Source organism: Dermacentor andersoni, chromosome 9 (genome assembly GCF_023375885.2).
Source record: "Dermacentor andersoni chromosome 9, qqDerAnde1_hic_scaffold, whole genome shotgun sequence".
NCBI lineage: Eukaryota > Metazoa > Arthropoda > Arachnida > Ixodida > Ixodidae > Dermacentor > Dermacentor andersoni.
The window spans coordinates 75800248-75817602 of NC_092822.1; the positions used below are offsets into that span (position 1 = coordinate 75800248).

The window sequence follows — 17355 nt, forward strand, 5'->3', positions numbered from 1 at the left end:
ATGAGCGCCAGTATTATTGCGCAGGTCCGGCGCCTATTAGAAGCAGGTTATCCAAGTGTAGCAGTGGCCACTGTGGCTGAAGGCCTAAAGAAGTCGGTTTCGAAGAGGCCGGACGTGATTACAGAAAGCAGTAATAGCAAAAAAAGAGTAGTGGCTACTCCGTACATTCATTCAGTGTCGCACAGGCTTAAAAAAGTTGCAAGTAGATGTGATGTTAATGTTGCTTTCACTGCTCCCAATAAGCTAGGTAAGATATACACTGCCGTGCAGAGGAAGAAGGAGCAGGTAAAAGTCAAAAAAAGAACAGTTATTTGTCCAGTGAAGCACAATAAGAACAGTTGTCCTGACTATCGTATGGGTGTGGTTTATAAAATTCCCCTTGGCTGTGGCCAGTTCTACGTAGGGCAAACGGGGCGGTGTATCAGTCAGAGGGTAATGGAACATAAAAGATCGTTAACCGGTGGATCGCCTTCTGATCTTTCTTTACATTGCCAAGATTGTAACTGCACGCCAGAGTTAGATGAATGCGCGAGACTGTACAGGCATAAGAATGAAGATACGCGTCTTATGGTAGAGGCACGGCATATCTATAATGGTGGAAGTGCGTGCGTGAGTTACTTTACATAAGGAAGAGATTAAGTGCCTTAATAGTTATCTCTCCCGTGCACCGGCACATGTACCCGACTGACACGTGGTGATACCATTCCAGAGCTTGCGCAGATGTGTTTTGTGTCTTCTTTTTTCGTCTCCGTGCTCCCTTCAGTTGATAGTCGGCGTTCGTGTTATCCACTTCTCTACTCTTGTGTCCTGTCTGCACGCCTCACCTCTGTTTTGCATAATAAGTATTTGTTGTTGGATTTTGGGATAGTCACTTCGTTCAGTGTGTCCAGAGCAAAATTTTCAGAGGCTTTCAAAAGAACCGCCACCTCATTTCTTGTGAGACGTTTGGTGCCGACTCGAAAATATACCTCTAAATCGAGTATAGGTAGTTTGTATTAACTTCATTGTGGCCATTATCTTGCGGATGTAGCACGGCAAGAAAATGCGCAAACAAGAAACGCGACAGCATGACAACACACGACAGGTGCGTTTTGCGCCCAGTGACCTATCGATAACAGTTAATCTAGCCTTCTAGACAGCGCAAAGCGTGCGCACTCCTTTCCATGACGTCATGCTACCTGGACCGACTGCCATAAAATCTAATGGCCATAGAATCTAGCTCCCTGTTCAGCCGAACGGCTCCTAGATAGCGCAAGGCCTGTGCACTTTCATCCATGACGTCATGCTACCTTCCCCGACTGAATCTTTGGGGATGCTCCCGAGTAAGCAGCGGTGATCTTGAAATCACCGCCTTCGTCACACCTGGCCTTTGCAATGAAAATTGTCTTCAAGGTACCATGACAACATGGATCGGAGCGCCGCAGGTGTTGCGCTATCTAGAAGGCGTTGGTTGGATATGGTGCACAGACTTCATTGGGTGGGGTTTGGGTACGGGCTAGTTGGTATTCCAATGCAAACATCCCTTACAGCGCGTACATAGACAGAGGGACCGAACGAACGACAAGCACAAGCGCTGACTTCCAACTGATCTTTATTTTGAGTAACAGGCATATACATATATAGCAAGGAGGGGGCGCTTTTTTGTCTTGGTGTCTCGGTATATATGCGTGTTACTCAAAATAAAGATCTGTTGGCAGTCAGCGCTTGTCCTCGTCGTTCTTTTTTTTCTTTGGTCCCTGTCTATGTACACGCGCTGTAAGTGATGTTTCATCGGGTACCCCGTCTGTGACGGGGAAGTTATCTACATATATACGCAGAACATTCAGCAGCTGTGATGCAGGATGGACAAGTGCCAGACCATCGAGCTCTTCAATGTGATGGTGAAGCGTGCGTGAACTCATGCGCACATATGGAAGCGTCCGCCAAGCTGCCACGGAGGCTCGCGCATGATCAAGTGCAATAATCATGCTACGGGTGCGAAGGGCATTGGAGGGTTTCCTGTGGCGCACGCAAAAGGCTTTCGGGCCTGCAGGGCGCATGGACTGCACGTTCTGTGCCCACAATGAAAACCAATGGTCGTCACGCCCGCTCGATTAAATCTAGTTCGTTGACTGACCGACCGTTTCATTGTCTCCTCAAGCATGCTAAAATGTACTAAAGTGCGCGTTAAAGTGCTGCTATGAGCTCCAATAAAGTGTATCGCAAATACAGATGGAATCCTATACGTTTGGGAAAAGCTGCTTCGCTAGCTCGTTGCTTTGTGAAGGTCAATTAAATTAAAGAGTGGCAGCTTATGATTTACCGGCAGCACAGTGTTTTCTATTCGAAGTGCCCCCTATCGCAGTGCGCACTTCAATACAACTTCATGACACTAGCGCATTAGGCTGCATATTGCGTTTGGCTTTCCTTTTCTTAAAAAAAATATTTTTCTTACTGCAGCGATGCGCCCAGTGCTTAGGCAGAAGTCCCAGGAGACAAGAATGCAACAAGGGCGTGCGCTTAATAAGAATTTAAGCTCCTTCGCAGCCAGAATAAGAGAGAGAGAGAGAGAGAGAGAGAGAGAGGGGAAAGGGGAAAGGCAAGGAGGTTAACCAGAGAAAAAGATCCGGTTGGCTACCCTACGCTGGGGAGAGAGGGGAGGGGGAGGTAAAGTGGTAAAAAAGTAGAGATAAGGAAAGGAAGGAGAATAGACACACAATCACAGTCGGTCACTGTCAGCCAGAATAAAATGACCACGTAAATCTATAGCCTTCGACTCTTGAGGACACGCAGCGCGCTTTTGTCTAGGCGTCTACGAGGACAGTGTCGGGTTCCCGAGTACATATCGAAACAGACAAAGCACTTACCCAATTAAGGACGGGTGAGATCAGAGCTAGAAAGAAGGGAGTGAGGCTTTCACTTCATGCGGTACCCGGTACGTGGAAGCTCGCTGCTTGCATCAGAAATCACGTCATTGTGCATGAAATCCTGAGAAGATACGGTCAGTCTGGCCGTCATCTGTACGCCGACGAGCTTCCCGCGCGCCGGTCATGTCAAATGTGCCAAAGCCAGCCCGAAATTGACTGCGAGCCTTAAGTGACTGTAACCCTCATGGCGGTAGGTTTCTCGCTATCCTTCACACAGTACTTGCCAATTGTGTTGGCACACCGTGCTTAAGCTTTCCACGTGTTGATGGTAGTGCCGGAACACACTGCCTACGAGGGGAAAAAAAGTAAAACTTGAACGCGACGCGATTGACAATGGCGATACAACTTCCGATGGTTTATCGCGAAGCACTGAGAGTGCGTGCCACTTGTACGTGGTCGCGAAAACATTCCCAAGCTTGTGCTTTTCCGGGTGCGTAATGCACGGATAAGCGATGAGACATACGGGCGTGCCTCTTGACGTTTGGAACATCGTTTTGTTTCCTTCGCAGCCTTAGCGGCTGGTGTCGGCGACATCTGGAGTGTGAAATAGCCACACCTGAACTACATTTGCCCAGAAACGGACTATAAAAGCGGTTTCATTAGACGTAATTGCTTTCCTTTTGTTCAGCCGATCCGCGGTTTGGTTGTGCGTGAGCTGGTCGGCTGTCCTAGAGACTTAACCTCCTCTGAACGAGATCGACACCGGCTCGAAGTCGGCGTGGACGGCTGTCAGAGCTCACAATCGTGTATTTCAACTCCGGAAGCAAGTTTCTTGTCGGCTCACTTTGAGTGCCAATAAAGATATATATATATATATATATATATATATATATATATATATATATATATATATATATATATATATATATATATATATAACCGAGTGTATAGTTGCTGCGCCACCATATCGGTCGCCTGCTCGGATGCTGAGTGATCGCTCAACAGCCGATATCCCGAAGGAATCACCAAACGACGATCGGGAGACTGCATGGCGGCGTTGGCAAAAGCCTGTCACACTGCACGACGACTCACTATCGTTGGTCGCGTTGGTGGCGTTGCCGGCCTGGTACAACAGAATAGAGAGTTTTAGATAAGGGACGTACGCAGAAACTAGGGGCCATGGTACTGCGCATGCGCAGACCCGTACGTCTGGGTCTGCGTAGTACTATCGTCCCTAGTTCTTGCGTACGCAAGCCGATTGCGTCCCCTAACCTAAAACTCTCCAATGCCTCTAAGTGAAATAGCCCGCTGGCTAGTCAGCCTATCGTCGACGTCTTGCCGAAATTGGTGTCGGCTCGGCTCAGATGCGGCCGTGCCATTACGAAACTCGATCTCCTGAGATTTCCTTAAACGTGATAATGTAAGAAACGCTGTGCACTTCAGCAAACCAAAAACAGTAAGGATGACAGGACACAGAATCTGCTGAGACAGGAGGAAATATTCTTTTTTTATTTATTGCATCATTTTAAAGACAACTATATGCATGGTAAATAGATATCGCCATGTAAGTTACACATGTAAAGACACACACTCAATCATGTTCTTTTTTATCGACATATATGACTTTGGGTGAACCGGGGTGGTTGTTCGCCAACATTGGTCAAACATGTGCACCATCACAGCACAAAAAGAAAAGGGAAGGCTACACCACTACATGGCTTTTAGCTAGCACTCGCACCTTTGTCAAAGGCAGATTAGAACACCTGCGCACCTGTATATTCTGACACAACGCAACTGAAAGCACCAAGAGTACTCAAACACACTGGAGCAAGTTCAAGTTACTGCATTCCCTTGATTGAAGTTTGAACCAGCCCCAATGGCTGGCTTCAGTACTGTACTCAAGAAGAGGGCGATTCGCGGTTATGCGGTAAACATCGACGAGGTCGTCCACTATAGCCTGCACAGGTTGCTTTAAAATGCCCCATGTCACGATGGTCACCATTTACTCGCATGTGACGGCTCACTGGTTGCTTGGTCACGTGGGACCAGATTGTCTAGAGAGATTTGAACGGGTTCAAAGGCCCTTGTCCTCCATGATTGTTCTGCGTGTCACCTCGATGATTGAATCGCAACCACAAAGAAGACATTTCCGACCCATTTCGGGCGCGTGTTTGCACGCGGCGTCACCCAATCGCGAACCAGACTTTTCTATGGACCAAAGTACGTACGATGGGGTTCACACTTCGGTCTCTTTTACATACCGAAAAACACAGCTTGGCCGGTGTAACAGCGCAACTTACAGTGCGGCCATCGGACAGTGTAAGACAGTGTAATATCAATGCCGGGAGATCAGATGAAACGCGGCCAGAGATAAGTCGGAAGCGTGATCGTTGTGGTCACCATTTTGCGGTGACACCTGACAATGGGGCACGAAAGGAAGACACCAGAAAAAAAATGCCCTCAATGGCGAGTGAATTTTCCATCTCGTGTTAATTCTTCATTTTTTTGTTTTCTTCAAGAGGTCAGTTACACCTCAAACCGTTTACGTGAAATCAAACGAATGGCCCGAGCCCTCATTATCGTCTCGCTGCGTTTGTAGCAGCCCTTCTAATAAATTGAAGTCCCTGCGTTAATTTCTAATGTACATTTTTTTCTTTTGTTATTATGACCATTGTGGGCACAACTATGTCCGGGAAACGGAGAAGCCAGAGCAACATATTGGCACCAACCTTTCGTTAAAACAGTTAATAAAGTAAAGCGGTCGCTTATCATGCAATCTCGAGCCATGTGCTAGCGCATTCTCGCAATAATCTGCGCGACATTATCTCGTGCACATGTATTTGACACGAACAAACGGGGCAACCAAAAAGGATGACAAGCTTTATCTTGGGAAAGACCAGCGAAACGGACAGCAGGAGATGTCCATGGAACGGAATCAGTCTCTTTTTTTTTTTTTGGCAGGAAATTGAAGGCAGTGGGATGACGTACGAGTTAGAATTACGGCTACAGTTACAGACGGCATGAGGTCCGCATTGACCACCACGCACTCAAACAGCAAAACTGATTAGGAATAGGCGTGCAACTTCCTTTACTCGTGTCCTAAGGTATTATACAGTACGCCTCGTTTCCTTGTTTTGCCGTCGTGCCTTTTTCAGAAAGGAAAGCGTTGGAGACTAGCAATATCAGCGATAGAAAAAAGAAAATGGGAAGAAACTGCTCCACGTCGGAGTCTTAGGTTGCAAGAACTGTCAAAGGGAGAACACGTGGAAGGCGGGAGATGGAAATTCAAGACGATAAGCAAAACGAGAACAAGGTGAAAGCAGGAGCCAACGCTTGGACAAGTGGACCTGTCTTCTTCAAGGCGACATGTGCTTTCAAGAACTGTCAATGTAGTATATAAGCGTGGATTTGCAAGTACCGGGGAGGATGGTGTTGTTTCAACCTACAGGGGAAATTGGCGTATTTATTGATTTATGCGTCCATAACTCTGAAGCATCAGTTTATGCATACCTGAGCTCCCTTGAAATCGTTCATTTCGGTGAATTTCACAGTAAAATTGTGGTTCAGATAACGAAGCCTGGAAATATATTTCAATGCAACATGACAGTGACCGGCTGAGATCCAAAGGCAGAGCTGCTTTCGAACAATAACTTTTGCACTACGCGGAGAGAAGAGCTCCCAGTGGCGATAATTTCGTCAGTGGCGTGCGATCAGACTCCAGCTCTGAAGCGCAATGACGGGTACATGGTTCGATAAGTGTTTTCTAGAACAGCTTTTAACAAAAAAATTAGTTGGTAGCTTCTGACAATTTCTCGATCTTTCGATAATACTAAGGTCGGCACTCGCATAAGTGACTGTGCGCTAACGAGACCAAATCATGAGAGCGAAACGTCCGAACGAAATTCCCGACAGTGGTGGCGTTTTAAACTCAGGTGTAGTGGCGCCTTCCAAGGGCCGCACGGAGCCTATAACCTAACAGGCTTGAGCGCTACGTTGTGGTGCTTTTTTTTTTCAGTTGTTGCACTGAGTGCAGGGTTGGAATAGCGCACAGCTGCCAAAACTTCGTACACTGCAGCCAAAACTTTATATGTGAAGCCGGACTATAAATGCGCGCAAAATGCTGTTCACTGCAAGGCGCACGTCAAGCTAGCTCTGCGCAGTTAGCACGCACTAGAAGTGAACTGGAATATAAAAAAAAAACACTTCGTTTTTTTTTATTTGTCCAATGCAGGCAGTCACTCGACGCGCACGTTATAATTCAAGGGCCTATAGTGAGTGCTTCACTTCTGAACGGCATGGGAGCGTGCGTTTAAGACTGCGAGGATTAGGTCTATAGTGACAATAGCGTATATTATACTATTAAGAAGACAACGGGCGTACACCGACGATAACAGTATTCACAACACGGAAAAGAGAACAGTTTCTTTTCTTTATACATACATGTTACGAGTACACACACACACAACACCAGAAAAAAGTCAGCATGTATAAAACAGCGCTGCAAAGATGAAAGACATCGGTTTCAAGGCGAGAGCTGAACGTTGGCATAATCTTTAGCTTGCGCTTATAATGTGTATATGCGACTACTAGACTAACATTAAATTGCATGGCTTTTTCTTTTTTGTCTTTGACATTCAGCGCTGCGAAGACACAGTGCTCAGCACTATACTAACTTTTCCCCAAACTTGCCATCAGAGCAGTGTGCTCGAGCTATCGCTAGCAACTGCGGCGCGATAACCCGGTACGTGTTCTTTGTTTTGCAGTGTCACACACACTGCAGATCAAGGTCTGTCAATCCTCCTGTTCTTAACCCCATACGAGGCTCCCTGTACTAAGTGAGACGGTATGCACGATTTGCTTGCTGAAAGTGCGCGCCTGATTTTCAATTTACACCTTTCGGATGCAAAAGGGTCGCGCCATCGTGAATACCGATAACTGCCCGCAGTCCAACCATAGTGACACGGACACATAAAAAAAAAGAACACTCTTAAAGTTGATCGTTACTGAGGGAGCTCTTCGTTTTGGAGTGGCAAGCGAATTGCGCACGCAAGCTGCTCCGAGAGACAAGCGAAAATGTTCCGAAGTATTTCAGCTCATGTGTGCAGGTTGTAGACGCATATGTGGTGCGTTTCTTGGCAAACAAGTCTAACGGGATTTACAGAAGCAGACTTCGCTTCGTTACACGACAGGTAAGCGGGAAAATATTCACGGTTAAAATCACGCTTAACGGTCTCTGCGGTCACGCCCTGAATTTCTGCGCCTCGCGCAACATGTGAATGCGGCACACTTCGCCCGGACCCAGAAACCATCCGAGAGTTTTCGTCGCGCGCCCTGTCACTCTTACGGGATACTGGTAAAATGGGCTGCAAATTTCGATTGATACGAGCAGGCATCACTCTTCGATGCTACAAACATAATCCCATCCTCGCCTTTGAAGAGTAGAAATTGCGATTATGCCGTCGATAACGCTGAAGCAAGTGATTTATAGCAGCCTCCTGAGGCATCAGCGTACTGCGTTTTCAGTTTTCTTGTTATTCCGAAGCGAACCTCCGTCATGCCTGAATTGGCTTGCGGTGATCAAAACATAACATAACAAAAAAGTAAACAGCATAGCAGAGGAGAACATAGCACAGAAGGACTTGATATAAATCATATAACTCAAGCCGGCATAGTAGAGCATAACACAGCACTGCGTATCATAACAGCGTAAAAAAAGCATTTCGTGTATTTTAGCCAAACAGGCGATGCGTTGATTGGAGTGGAAAGAGTGAGGAAAGCTGCCCTTTCCAATTCGTAAGACCACCAAGCGACAGTTAGATAACACTGAAGAAGACGAAAAGAGCAAAATGCGGAAAATGTAGTCACACTTATCACGCATGAAAAAGTGAGTACAGTTCTACTTCAGGCATTCACAATCGGTGCCCGATAAATAACTTGGGCGATTCGAAAGCGTCTTTAAAGAATAACGCAGTCAATTGTATATAAGAACCACGTGGTATTTCAACTGCGCAAACTTTTGTTTTCGTTTTTTTTTTTTTTGGCTGCCAGGGGCTAATAGATAATAGGCCTATAGCCAATGGCAGCAGCTGCTCTGCTCTGGCACGCGGCGCAGCTTTTGAAAGACTAGCGGTACCATAATATCACTCGTGTAAAACGAAGGTATATTTATAATTCCCCTAATTAATTTAGAGATGTAGACCGCAGCGAGACACAATACTTCATGTGGCATTGTAACTTCTAAAAACTGTGGTTAAGAATAGGAGCTCGAAACAACCCTTTGGAAAAAAAATGCTGTCTCACCTTCACTTCATTTGCATACTTCGTTGTGGATGCAGCATTCACCCCTCATAGCCGTATATAGAGATAAACGAACTTGCTGCATGATATAGTGCCAAATATTTAAGTGTGAAACTAGTGCGTTCTTTCTTATTATAAAAAAAGGAAGGGGGGGGGGGGGGGTGCTTTAACAGCTTATGAAGAACGAGTACACAAACCGAATCGTAGACGATGCAGTGACAAAGAAGTTGGTTCTCTTCCAACCGATGAGATCACATAATCTCGCTCCAGTGTTCTGTGTCGTTCCTGAGTCAATGCAGCATGCATAGCATTCTTTCTGCCCTCATGTGCATCATTCTGGAGGCGCAAGTGCGTAAGGGAGGTTCTTGTTGGCCGGATTCGTTGCGCTAAAAAAAAAGCGCGAAAAGGACAGCTGCAGGTTTTTCCTGGGCAAGTCAGCAGGCAGACTAGGCATCACCACAAAAGAACTACGACGGCACAAGAATCTGCGAAAAATGTCCCAGTCATCCTTTGGTGAGAAAGAGCTTCCTGTATGGCGTTTTGTTTTTACTAAAGTAAGTGCAGGCTTTTGAGAGAGAAGTAGCCACACTGCTTTTAATAACCGTGCTAGCAAGCAGCTTGCTTTTAGCAAGCTACTTCTTTTTTACCGAACTGATTGTGCTTTGTTTTATATACCGACGTATCTCCAGCGGTAGTTTCGGACAACCAATAACCAGCCAGACCTGCGCATAAGAAACATGACTTCTGGATAAGATGGCTTAGCAAGGAGTCGGAGGATGCTGCTCGGAAATGGCAAAAGCAGCGCATGAATGTTGTACTATACCCTGTTGTCAAAAGAAACAAATGTACTCCGCGCATTGTCGCCGCTGAAGCGCGTTGTCTAATAGCCCTTTTTTGTTAAAGCTGCGCTTCTCGAAGCATAAAGTTTCCTATAATTCCGGAGGGTAAAGTGTCGTTGCATGCACGGGAATGCCAGAGAGCGAGGACCTTGAAGTAACATCTTCCAGAGAGAGCCAGGATATCCCATATTGGAGTCTGGAAACGAATATTTTGGCAGTCACAAAGGCTTAGCTTCGAATGAAACAACTTCTTGTTACATTATTTTCATCGTCAGCCTAGTGTGTGTCCACGGCAGGAAAAAGGCCTTCCTCGGCAGTCTTCAGTTACCTCCGTCATTCATTATTGTAAGGAATCATAGGGGAAAAAAACACGAGTATAGGTATCAGAAGAAATGTGGACACCAACAGCCTCATGCAGTAACTCGACCTATTCGCGCATTCATGACCATATTTTAATCCGAACTCGGTTGGACACAAACTCGAACTTTCCTTTATACACCATCGTTAAAGTGCCCGCAGAGCACCCTTTAAGAAAATGCAGCAGCCAGGGGCATCAGATTTATCTCTATGCAGTATTATAAGAAACTGGGGCATGAAATCAAAGCGTATGTCGGAATCGCAGGAGAGCGATAGAATTTTCTCCCTCAACCACAGAAATCTACAGTCTGTACACAATGCAGCCAAGATACAGCAGCATTTATGCTCTTACTGGCTCAGCTTTTTTCGGACAGAGGCTGTACGTCGCAGCATTACCCTCAACCGAGGCGACGAGAGGACTTCTAGCTCTTGTGCCGACTAGCTTATGACTTATATCTTTCACATGTTGCACTGCTTCCTGATTACACAAAACAAAGCTTACGAAAAAGAGGAAAGGATAGATGAACGGCAAGGTTACCCAGGAGTGTGACCGGTTGGCTACCCTGCACTAGGGGAAAGGGAAGGGGGAGCAAAAGATTAGAAGAAGCAAAGAAAGTCTGGAGTTCAGGCGCCGCTGGAGTTATAAAAAATAGGTTGTACTTCCACTATCTGGCTGAATATCACGTTCCTTTATCTGAAAGACCTTTCTGTTGATTGACTTTGCGCCGAGCGTGCCACAGCGCACATTATTCCATCATAACTGCCCGAAACCGCAACAAAAGCCAGTGCAACCTAAGCCGCAATTTCATTCTTGGACTTTCCTCTTAAAACTATGCCGTTGGTTTAAGAGGAAGGGGAAGCGAAAACAGCCTGTGCGCATCTGAGAACTATCACTGCGAAAAAAAAAAAAACGTGGTTTATATATTCCGGAAGCAGAGCACGTCAAGTAAATGGCGCACAAGCTAAACAAACGCACTGCCATGCTCTGCAATTGAAATGTTCTGATGACGCGTTGCAAATCCGATAACGCGGCGTCATTGCAAACGTCATTGTTTGCCTTAGCAACGCTGTTTTCTGTTCCCGCTTGTAAACAGTGTTTTCCGACAAAAGTCGAAAAGAAGGAATTCTCGTCGAGAAGTAGCTGCCAAAAACCTGGCGTTGGGCTCTGAACGTATCTGAACTTAGGCAAATGGATTGCGCTCTTGAAGCCTCGCACGTTTGCTTCTTTTGAATTCGAGTATCAATGAATGTGCCCTAAATATGCGAAGGTTGTGTAGCCATGAAGTATGATCTGAACGCGATGTTTTGTTCTCACCTAATTACTTTAACGTGAAACGACACATGTGATATCGATAGTACGGTATGCTGCCATAAAAAGAAAAAAGAAAGCAGTTTGATTGTCGGAAAACGAATTAGTCGATTGAAATTGTCCGAAAGCGATTTTCGCAAAAATAAAGATTGATTGATTGATTGATTGATTGATTGATTGATTGATTGATTGATTGATTGATTGATTGATTGATTGATTGATTGATTGATTTATTGATTGGTTGATTGATTGATTGATTGATTGCACATGTAGATAGTTTCTGTCGGCTCTTACATTAACGCTCTTCGCTCAGCAGCGTGTTACAAGTTCAGCGCGTTCATATAACTTTTTACCGGGACAGGTTGCTTTTTTTTTGGTTAACGACACATGGTGATGGAGACCAGCGAAGACTTAAAACAATGTGATTGCTACCATACGAGGCCTCACAATATTTATCACGGCAAATCTCACCACGCGCAGTCACCAACTACATCAGATACTTCTGTTCTCAGAAAATGGGCGGTAGAGGGCAACACAGGTAACGCGTCCCCTCTCAGAACTGTTGCGTGTAATGAACACTATTCCGCATATTAAGTGAGGCAGACAACGCGCCTTCACATAACACGAAGGACGGCCTTCGGACGCTTGCGGTGATTGAGCGAATGTCACGTACAACGAACAGAAAGCGTTTGTCCCACTTGATAAACGCGTCCGCATCAAATAACTATGGTTGATAACAAATTAAGAACAAGCGAACTGCAGTGTTTCAAGTGAAGCGCAAGATGGAGGATTGATGGCATGGGAATAAACTTTAAAAACAAACAGTTAGAATGTGGAAACCACGTGAATGTTATAGATTGTACATGATTGTACTTTTGTGTAATCCCTAAGAGAACATTGAATGGCGATGCTGCCTTGTTGGCTTGCAGCGCGTTAAAACTTAAAAAGATGTTGGTATGGGTTGCGCCTTTGAAGGCAATGACCCAGTAAGGCACACAGATAAACGCGAGCGTTCTAGCAACTGATATATAGCTATAGAGCGCTCCCGTTTGTTGATCTTCATACCTCATTGTATCCTTGCCTTCAAAAGCGCAACCCAAAGCAGTACGCAATCCCAACTCGCCCAAGTAACAGCAGTATTAAAAAGATATAACATTGCGTTTACGAGACTACACGAGAGTTTGAAGATACTAAGGCGGCGTAGGGGAAATGGAAAAGGGGGGGGGGGGGCGGTTTGGCCTGCAGCCGGCAGGCCACGTCGAAGCCATTCAATAAACGGAAAAATCGCTGATAAGATAATAGGAGGCGGTTCTGGTCTAAATCAAAGTGACACATGCTGCTCGAGAAGGCATGCATACGAAATGGCTTCTTTTGACTGTTTACGATTTGCATGCGGCCTTAGCAGCTTCTTGTACACGCAGTGTCTTCTTTCTGACCGGTGAACAACACAGTTGATTATAAGACGTCAACGCGGACTCACACTATAGTGCGAGTGGGTACATAGGGACAATCACGTGACCGTATTCAACATAAAGTTCCCGAGTTTGCTTCTGCAATAGCTGCGTGAACGCGCTTCGGGAAATATTTGTTCAGCCCGTCTTGGCAGAGACGCTCATGCGATGGCACTCAAAACAAGAAAGCTTTTGCAATAGGCATAATTAGTTAAAAATCACAGATACATGAACAAGCCTGGAATGATTAAATGTTGAGAAAAGGAAGCCGTCTTCATCAGCAGACGTTGTCTATAAAGAGCTAAAAACTCGGCTATCCTCAAACCTTTCGGTCAACACTAGCGAAGATTGTCTTCATGAAAGATTTGCGAGAACGGAGACAGCACTAAACAAAAAAAAAACGCACGTTGTACACACATTAACACCTTACGACCCTAAACACTTGATGTTCACCTTAGGTGTCAAGTGGCACTGATAGTCTGGCATCGTCAACATTCTCGTGCACCTGATAGCCACTGTAAGTATACCTGCATACCTCTTTTTAATATTTTTCGTTCTGAATGAAAGAACGATCTACCCTCGTCCACCTGAGGTTCTAGCCACAGCACAAAAAGAAAAGAAAAAGTGATTTCGAAGCGTCGCAAGCATAAATGCAACACAGGAAACCGTGCTCTCGTACCACGACAGCGACATTTTGTACGAAAACAGACCTGTTTGGCTCTCTCGTGGTAGAAAGCATTCCGAGGCGGTGCGGACAACCAAAAAGAGCAATCTGACGAAACATACCCAGACGTTTGAAGAGCTAAGGCGCGAAAACACGAACGTATGCAGCCTGGACACATGGTTGGCTCACGCAAAGGGGTCGGCCGCATTAGTCCACACAGATTCCTTCATGCTGCCGGTTTGTCCCCTTTCTGTCTGAACGGAGCAAAATCAAGCGATAGCAGCAATCTATTTGGCGACAATGCCTCGGCAACTGAGTTACTGCGTGATCTGCTTTCTCAAATACTAGTTCTCGCGGCCCCGCCATACTGCTGGGAGTCAATTCATTCACATCACAGTCTACTAATGAAATCTAAGGAAACTGCTGAAACGCCTTCAGAAAGCAGGCCTTGTAAAGCGGCCATTAAGCCGACGGCATCTAGGCTGTATATAGCGTCGCAGCCTTCGCACACAGGTGAAACCGTGCGACACAAGCACGAGGCAGATTGCATAATGCTCGCGCTAGGTCACGTTGCTTGAGCGATCACATCTATGACGTCACTGGAATGGAAAGGAAGCATGCTGCGATGATCAACTTCCGTGGGTACGCAGCAGTTCAGAGACTTCCTCTGTCAGTGCGCGGGTAACATATCCGAACCCTTCAGCTTGTTGCGTCACTGCTCCAACGTCAGCGTTACAGCTGTTTCCAAATGCCACGAACGTATGCGCTGCTCTGATTGGCTAGCGCAGGCGGCAAAGACAAAGCAGAGTGATAACGTTACGCTAAAGCGCTCCGTTAGACATTTGTTAACTTACGTATACGCAGATTACCGCCGCCTAATTACCATGATGCGTAGACGGGAACACCAAAGCTGCTGGCAATAGTGTGAGGCGCCATGCTGGGCTAAACTGCAATGCAAAAAACACTGCCTTGCTCGATCCTTCTGTGCAATAAAGAAAAATTTAAGAGCCATAAATGTAATTGTGGGGCCACCAGCATCATTATGGCCGCAAGTTAGCACCACAAGTTCGTTCATCGTCATACGTGTTTTGCATGCTTCGTTTAAATACGGCATTACGCGATAACCGCAATCAGCATCGACGCAAGTTTTCCACAATCATGGCCATTAGGAAAGAGAGTTCTTTTTTTTTTAGCTCACCATAAACGCACAAGCATAGACGCCTACCAGAATGTGGAATGGCATAGGCGGTAACGGCAGCTCCGCTGGCCATATTTTATGACGCTGTGTTCAACCAAGTGTCTGCATCCGACACATAACATACGCACCACATAATGTAAACACGATGGCTCAATGTAATAACATAAGACGAACACTGCCGCTGCGTGTAATAGCATTTCTATGATGTTTGGTTGAACGCAGTGTCATAAGAAATTGCGACCCGTGCCATTCTCGTGTCTTTCCACATTCGCGTACGGCTATTTACTAGTACGTTTAATCAGCTCAGACGCTCTGTTATTGGCAATGTGCATACGCCCCACGCATACAACTTCTCATTAAAAATGTTCAACCATGCCGTGCTGCCATCCGAAAACGCCACTTGCTATGCGGTAAGCTTTTCCGTTCGGCAGTGGACAATGAGACAACTGCCCACTGAGCGCACGGCTGCGGCAACACTTTGTCGTCTGGCCTGGCTAAGATGGCAACACGACATGGCTGCACCCGCTTTGTTTGGAAGAAAAAAATTCCAGCTTCTTTCGAGCACAGCGCCGAGTTCGCCGCCAAACCGCGTGTCCGAGTCTGCCGCGTAATGACGGAGACCCTATAGCCACCGTTTGGTAGCTTCGGTTAAGTAGGCATTACAAGGACGTCGTCGCCGTTACTACTGCTGGAACGGGTTGAGCGTGCCGCCCGACGGGGCGACGGGAGAAGTGGCGACGGCAGGAGGCGCTTGCTGCGTCGCCGGCGGCTCCGGGCCGGAGGTGAGTGTGCTCTCGTGCTCGTCGACGCTGTTGTCGGACAAGTCGCTGCGCATGCGCGAGTAGTAGCGCACGTGCTGCGTCATCAGGCCGGAGTCCTCGCCGCATTCGGGCTTGGCTCCGAACAGCCAGGCAGTGATGAGGCCTGGGTCCGGAGAACAAAGGAAGCGGGGGGTGGGGGAGACAAGTGAACACAGTGATGACGTACACATCCAGCGCAAGACGACACAAGTAAGTTAAATAGACAACAAAACGGTGAGTACTGCCGATGACACTGAGTAATGGCCGGAAGGTTCTTCAGTTTCACATCCTCCTATGAAAGACCGACGTGCCCATATTGAGCAATAAAGAGGTCAGCTTCACCAATGTATGGACCGCTACAAAATAACAATTTACATTTGCAGTGGTAAGCAACTATGTGCGCTTGCGATAAAGTAAATGGACTTATACACCACAACACACGGTAAATATTAGCACAAGACAGACTACCCGCCAACCCTCGTGCAGTGTATAGTATACAGTTACGCTTAATATGAGCTGAAACGTGTCTGCCCATAGTTAAAGGTGCCCCAAGACCTCTGCGCGGCGCTGACATGCGAAAAATTGTACAATTAAACATAGTTCCAATTCCTGGTGCTTATGAAGCCAATTCTTTGTCTGCTAGAGCCGCCATGAAGTCCTGGAGCTCTAGTAGTATTTGCTACTGGGCTAGTCGATGCATGCCATATAATAATAAATTTAACACCAAAAACACGATCACAGAGAGGGAGGACACAAAGACAGGACGACCTACTTCGACCCCTTGGCACCGGTATACGGGCACAAGTAAATCACGCAAGTCTTTAATATATTCTTTTTGTTTATAGAAAGACGACCATGGTCCGAGCAACTTTACTTATTAGGAACGCCTATATGAGACGTCAAGATGATCTTGAAGTTTCTCCTATACGGAAGCTTCCGGGATGCCACAATGTACGCAGTCTGAAGTGGGTCATCTTCTGTATACGATGTAGACAACGGGGCGTGTAGGTCACTTCGAAACGTAGGCGATACAAGAGTTTGCACAAAGCCCGTTCTCTCAAGCTGTCGAACGACACGAGGCGTTTGTCCTGACAGTTCGAACTCTTAGCCAAGTACTCTTAAGAAGCGGCGGCGCGCCTTGCAACAGTAGCAACGAAGCCGGTGGCACGTGTCCCACACCTCGTCCTCCGGTGAGCTGGTGGCCTACAGCCCAGAGGCCAACGTAGACGACGCACGAGAGCACGCATAGGGCCATGCAGGTGATTGGAAAGGCCGTGGGTCCTATGCGGTGGAACTCCTGCAAACACAAACGGCATGAATTACTGAACGAATCGACGAATTAATCATAGAATCCGAATGAAAGGACAGCATCAATGAAGATGCTGTGGACGGACAAGGCAGCACACACGCCTATAGCTCGGTAGCAATAATATGCACTGGTCGCTCTGCCAGTTAACTAGAAAGGTTTTATCACAACCAGTACTAATCGCGCGTGACATGCTATTTAGGTGGGACAATAATGGTAGCACAGTTGAGCGTCTTCTCGTTCTGAACAAACTTTTTATCTTAGTGATTAACTTGGTTATATACAGCG

The 17355-nt window shown here is 46.4% G+C and overlaps 2 protein-coding genes across 2 annotated transcripts in view; both read right to left on the reverse strand.

Annotated features, from left to right (window-relative positions):
• LOC129384103 (mediator of RNA polymerase II transcription subunit 28-like) overlaps positions 1–3059 on the reverse strand; it is an 86457-nt gene extending 83398 nt beyond the window's left edge. The window contains exon 1 of the mRNA XM_055069239.1: positions 2847–3059. The gene's annotated coding sequence lies outside the window, so the exon portion shown is untranslated. The remainder of the gene's footprint in view (positions 1–2846) is intronic.
• Positions 3060–4326: 1267 nt separating this feature from the next.
• Positions 4327–17355, reverse strand: part of LOC126527822 (major facilitator superfamily domain-containing protein 4A-like) — a 393450-nt gene continuing 380421 nt past the window's right edge. The window contains exons 10-11 of the mRNA XM_050175674.3: positions 16941–17058; positions 4327–15885 (exon numbers count right to left, since the gene is read on the reverse strand). Of these exons, the coding sequence (XP_050031631.1) occupies positions 15644–15885; positions 16941–17058 (360 nt within the window). The 3' untranslated portion in view covers positions 4327–15643. The remainder of the gene's footprint in view (positions 15886–16940; positions 17059–17355) is intronic.